The following is a 5,976-nucleotide window of genomic DNA, read 5'->3' as shown; positions in this document are numbered from 1 at the left end:
ACTGTTCATAATCAAACGACCTTAAAGCATTGATCGCTCCCGTGTCGCCATTAATAGAGAGATACGATGACAGAGAAGCACCGTTTACCTCACCAGGTAACAGAGAATAAATCACTGTACCGTTTTGTCTCCAGTCTTTGTCTCGAGCAGAAACGGAGCATAAAGTGGAGCCAGGTTTGTTATTTTCACTCACATATGCACTATAGGACTGTTCCTCAAACACAGGTGGGTTATCGTTAATATCAGCTACAGATAACTGAAGCGTTTTAGAGGAGGAAAGAGGAGGTGAGCCCTCATCAGTGGCTGTGATTGTAATGTTGTAATACGACACTTGTTCACGGTCCAGTTGTCCTGTTGTTATCAAAGAATAGTAGTTTTTAATTGACGAAACCAATTTAAACGGGATATTTTCCTGGATTGAGCAGCGGACCTGTCCGTTTTTCTCAGAGTCTCTGTCCTGCACATTAATTATACCCACTTCTGTATCAGTGGCTACGTTTTCAGGTATAGGGTTGGAGAGTGATTTCAAGAAAATCTGCGGCACATTGTCATTTTTATCCTCAATATTAATTAACACTTTGGTATATGCGATTAAACCTAATCCATCTTTGGCTCCAACGCTCATTTCAAAAGAAGTAGTTTCTTCAAAGTCAATCTCACCAGCTATCGTAATTTTTCCTGTTTTTGCATCAATAGAAAATAAACTAGCATCTTCCCCTGATATATGCCCAAATAGATATGTTACTTCTCCATTCACTCCTTCATCTGCATCAGTAGCACTGACAGTAATCACTAATGTTTCTGGTGGTGAGTTTTCAGGCACACTTGCTTTATACACAGCCTGCGTAAACACTGGAGCGTTATCATTAGCATCCAGCACTGTAACATGGATGACTACGCTACCCGATTTCTGCGGAGATCCGCCATCTAAAGCTGTTAGAAGTAAATTAATTTCCTTTTGTTTTTCCCGATCAAGTTTATTTTCAAGTACCAAAGCAACCACTTTATTCTCAACGGCAAGAATAAAATGTTCGTTAGTTTGCAGGATATATCTTTGGATATCATTTTGACCTATATCTGCGTCGTGCGCAACTCCGATAGAGAAGCGACTACCTTTTTCAGATGACTCACGTATTTCCATTTTCATTAGATTTTCTCTGAATTTGGGCGAGTTGTCGTTTACATCTTGCACAAGAAGACTGACTCGATGAAGCTCCAAAGGATTTTCAAACACCAGGTCTATTTTCACGACACACGATGCTTTCTTACCACAAAGGCCTTCCCTGTCTATTCTCTCCGATATGAATAAATCACCGGTGTTTATATTAATGTCACAGTAGCGCTTACGAGTCCCTTCAATATCCACACGAGCCCTTCGAGAAGATAATGTCCTAAGATCAACTCCAAGATCCTTGGCGACATTTCCAATAACAGATCCTCGTTCCATCTCCTCCAGAAAAGAATAGCTCAGATCTCCAAGCACGAGATGCATTGTTACAAAGATGGAAAAAAAACAGACGATTGAAAAATGAGCTGAAAATCCTTTGTCTCCCATTTTCCTTGTAAATGATCCTCAAATTAAGAGATAGAAAATACCACGGTGTAAATATAACGCGCGTGTTTATTAAAGATACGCCTATGCAGCACCTTGTTCAAGTGCCGAGCAGCTTTCGTGACAAGGCGTTAGCAGTTTTCTGTGTATAAAAGGGTGAAGATGCAAAGCTCATTATTTCTTTGGTGAACCAACAGCGACACCGTGAGTTGTTTTTTTACAAGTTAGAACCTTGAATTCTTATTTCTACTCCTTAAAACTAATGTAGATACGAATAATATGTTTGTAGTAAATATTTTAAATACATTTTAAACGGAATAGTTGAAAAAACGGCAACTTAGGGACTTTAGAGATGAAAGGATGTAAAGGGATCAGAAGAATATGACCGTGCTGTGTCTTTTTCTCATACATTTTATTATCATTCAGTTCTTTTCTATTATGATTTATTATCAATATTCTAACTCATTTGGTTTTTACATGGTTTTTAAGATTTTTTAAGAAATAAAATATAATAATATAAATCATCATAACTTCATTAACAATTTAAACAACTAAAAACTATGATTTTTTTTGTGTAAAACTGAAAGCACTGAGCGTCATTTCAGTACCTCGGACAGTTACTTTGAGTATAGATTCTACTGGGGAGATAAAGCAAGTTTCTCAAGAAATATTGTTTTCTTGAGAAATTCTGAAAGACAATATCTCAACAAATGAGTTAATCCGCTTTTGGAATTTTTTTTATGGATTTCCATGTGAGCTGGTAATGAAAGATACACTTGGGCAGATATAATTAAATTAAAATTGGTAACATTTGGATGCTGTAAAAATGCGTTAAGATATGTAGCAAAATTGCCTGTAACGAAATTTACTTTAAAAAAAAGTAACCTTAGAATTTTTCCAATTCCAATAAAAATCAATACATCTTGAAAAGGCAGCTGAAATAGCCAAAATTCAAAATTGGGGAATTTAAGACACAAAACACTCTTTTAGTGAAATAAACAAAAAATACGTATCAAATCCCAAAATAAGCATAAATACCCTACCTCTCCAGGTGCCTCCAGTGCTTCAAAAGGATCTGCAAACTCGGCAGGAGCTTTATTTAGAGTCTGGTCAGCAGGTAGCGTGTTGTCATTGCAAGATGATATGAACTTAAAGTCACTTGTTCTTGAGCCTGATGTCAGGTAGGTGTCATAATTGTAGGCGCTGCATAAAGTTCCAGTGCCATCAACATCTGCGTAATTAGGAGGTAGATACCCTCCAGGGATGGTAACAGCCCCATCAAAAAACAGTCTGGGCTTTCTTCTCCGACAAAACCTCAAACCCAGAATAATGATGATGAAGGTCAGAAAGAAGGTGGACACAGACACCAGCGCCACAATCAGATAAAATGTCAGTTTGGAGTTCTTCTCATAAGAAACATCTTTCAGTTCGGGCACTTCAGCCAAGTTATCAGAAATAAGTAAATACATGGAACAGGTGGCAGACAGAGAGGGCTGTCCGTTATCTTTCACTGCAACAATCAGGTTCTGTTTCATGCTGTCAGATTCTAAAATGTCCCGCTGCGTCCTGATCTCTCCACTATGCAGATCAATAACGAAAAGCCCAGGATCAGTGGCTTTGACTATATGATAGGACAGCCAGGCATTCTGTCCAGAATCTGCGTCCACTGCTATGACTTTGGAGACCAGAGAGCCTCCATGTGCAGCTTTAGGGACCAGCTCAGTCATGAAGGAGCTTCCCTCCAGGGTGGGATAGAGAATCTGAGGAGAGTTGTCATTCACATCCGATATGAACACACTGATGGTCACGTTGCTGCTGAGTGGAGGGGAACCATTGTCTCTAGCCATCACTTGGAATTTAAAACTCCTGAACTGTTCATAATCAAATGACCTCACAGCATGGATCACCCCTGTGTCTCCATTAACAGATAAATAAGATGACACCGAGGCACCGTTTACCTCAGCAGGTAACAGAGAATAAATCACTGTACCGTTTTGTCTCCAGTCTGGGTCTCGAGCAGAAACAGAACATAAAGTGGAGCCAGGTTTGTTATTTTCACTCATATGTGCGCTGTAGGACTGTTCCTCAAACACAGGTGGGTTATCATTGATATCAGCTACAGATAACTGAACTATTTTAGATGAGGAGAGAGGTGGAGAGCCCTCATCAGTAGCTGTGATTGTAATATTGTAATTTGACACTAGTTCACGATCCAGTTCCCATGTAGTCACCAAAGAATAATAGTTTTTTATAGACGGAACCAATTTAAAAGGCACGTTTTCTTGGATGTTGCAGCGAACCTGTCCATTTTTATCAGAGTCTCTGTCCTGCACATTAATGATTCCAATCTCTGCTCCTGGTGACACATTTTCAGGTATGGGATTGGATAATGACTTTACATAGATATATGGCGGGTTATCATTCAAATCATTTACGTCTATTAACACTTTAGCATAAGAGGTTAACCCTAATCCATCTTTTGCTTGTACCTTCATTTCAAAAGAGCTAATTTCTTCAAAGTCAATCACACCAGTTACTTTCACCTGCCCAGTTTTCAAATCGACGGAAAATAAACTTATATCTTGATCAGATAGATGAGCAAAATGATAGGTAACGTCTCCATTCACTCCTTCATCTGCATCAGAAGCGCTGACAGTAATCACTATTGTTTCTGGTGGTGAGTTTTCAGGCAAATTTGCCTTATATACAGCCTGAGTGAACACTGGGGCGTTATCATTAGCATCTAGCACTGTGACATGGATGACTACAGTGCCTGATTTATGGGGAGATCCGCCATCTAAAGCTGTTAGAAGTAAATTTATTTCCCTTTGTTTCTCTCGGTCAAGTTTATTTTCTAGTACTAATTCGACTTTGTTACTATCCACAGAAAGAATGAAATTATCGTTTTTTTCTAACATGTATCTTTGCACTGCATTTTGACCTATATCTGCGTCGTGGGCCTCCTCTATGGAGAAGCGATTCCCCCTTTCAGAAGACTCCCTTATTTCCATTTCAATCTTATTTACTCTAAATTTGGGAATATTGTCGTTCACATCTTGTACGTGAAGACTTACACGATGAAGCTCCAAAGGGTTTTCTAGGACGAGGTCTACTTTTACGATACACGATGGTTTCTTTCCACAAATGCTTTCTCTGTCAATTCTGTCTGATATTATTAAATCCCCGGTGTTCATATTAACGTCGCAATAGCGCTTCCGATTACCTTCAGAATCAACACGGGCCTTTCGAAGTGAAAATGTATTTAAGTCTTGTCCAAGGTCTTTAGCAACATTTCCTATTATAGATCCTCGTTTCAACTCCTCTGGAATGGAATAGCTTAGATCTCCGATGACAAAAGGTGTCAGAATAGAGACAAAGAAGAGGACAGAAAAAATTACTGAAACTCCTTTCTCTTCCATTTTAGACAAAAAGAAAAAAGGGAATAATAGTCCATCAATTGCGGTGTGTTATGGGCACAGGAGGTGTAGATTTGTCCAGTGATCCACAGTTACTAAGCAATTGTTATTTTCACGATCACGGGTAGGGAAATAACCAGCTCCCGTGACCAAAATGGAGCTGTGACTTCAGCCGTAATTGGACTACGCAAGTGTTTTTTAAGCCTCATCAGTCAACAGCGTCCCCTTGAGGTTTTTGTATGCAATTGACTACTCTATTGCTCTTTATAATAAAAATGTGTATATTTTAAATATATATATATATCCTGTCAAAATATTAACAGCTCATTTAAAACATAAAACACAGCTGTATCTATGTACACATGAAGAGAAAATAGGTTTTGGATAGTGAAAATATATTTCTATTAGGTTTCACTATAACTTTCTAAAAGGATAAAAAAAAAACTTGCTGGCTCTGATAACTAATTTTTCATTCATGTATACGTGTAATGACAAAACATTTACTTTTATACTTTTCCAACTAAACCAAAAAAGTGTCCTAATGATGTTTTTGGGGATTTTTTTGTTTTAAACAGTATGGCTTTAGTGTGTAGCTTAAGGTAGCATTTCTGCATTCAAACATTTGTACCACTGCCAGTAACCTTCATACTTTCTAATGACAACCATACCCTCTTCTTTCCCACCTCTCTCCATGTGAACGTGCCATTCTCTAAGCAGACATGAAGTCAAAGGTATGCTCAATGGTGCAAATATTCCCTCCTCTCTTCCACCCTGCCAAATTTATTTACTACTTTTTACTCAGCATAATGCTGTAAAAAAAAAGGCAGAGAAAAGAAAAATAAAGAAAGGTACAGCAGGCAGCCCAAGGAAGCAGCACTCTGCTCTCCTGAATCATCCAGCAGCAGCTCCAGATGAGGAGGAGAAATATGCTGAAGAGAGGTCAGGGCCGATACCAGAATCATCTCTCCATCCATCCATCCATCCATCCATCCATCCATCCATCCATCC

General features: G+C 38.7%; 2 protein-coding genes across 2 annotated transcripts in view; both read right to left on the bottom strand.

Moving 5' to 3' along the window:
* The window catches only part of LOC107088217 (protocadherin gamma-A10-like), a 3,827-nt gene extending 2,151 nt beyond the window's left edge, over positions 1-1,676 (bottom strand). The window contains exon 1 of the mRNA XM_015380239.1: positions 3-1,676. Within this exon, the coding sequence (XP_015235725.1) occupies positions 3-1,555 (1,553 nt within the window). The 5' untranslated portion in view covers positions 1,556-1,676. The remainder of the gene's footprint in view (positions 1-2) is intronic.
* LOC107088216 (protocadherin beta-16-like) lies at positions 1,653-5,056 on the bottom strand. Its single transcript, XM_015380237.1, has 2 exons — positions 2,596-5,056; positions 1,653-1,694 (listed from the first exon to the last, which is right to left on the bottom strand). Exons 1-2 carry the CDS (start codon positions 4,969-4,971, stop codon positions 1,653-1,655), a joined length of 2,418 nt encoding a protein of 805 aa, XP_015235723.1. The 5' UTR covers positions 4,972-5,056.
* Positions 5,057-5,976: the final 920 nt, after the last annotated feature.

The sequence above is a fragment of the Cyprinodon variegatus genome, unplaced genomic scaffold (assembly GCF_000732505.1).
Source record: "Cyprinodon variegatus isolate N-32 unplaced genomic scaffold, C_variegatus-1.0 Scaffold210, whole genome shotgun sequence".
Lineage (NCBI taxonomy): Eukaryota > Metazoa > Chordata > Actinopteri > Cyprinodontiformes > Cyprinodontidae > Cyprinodon > Cyprinodon variegatus.
Note: the sequence above shows the minus strand (reverse complement) of the source record. Positions and strands in the feature narration are given on the sequence as shown.

Bases quoted from the DNA above. Each gene is read 5' to 3' on its own strand.
- LOC107088216 (XM_015380237.1), bottom strand. From the start codon at position 4,971: ATGGAAGAGAAAGGAGTTTCAGTAATTTTTTCTGTCCTCTTCTTTGTC. The intron at 1,695-2,595 runs GTAGGGTATTTA...TTTTATACACAG, and splicing joins CACTGGAGGCACCTGGAGAG to AAAACTGCTAACGCCTTGTC.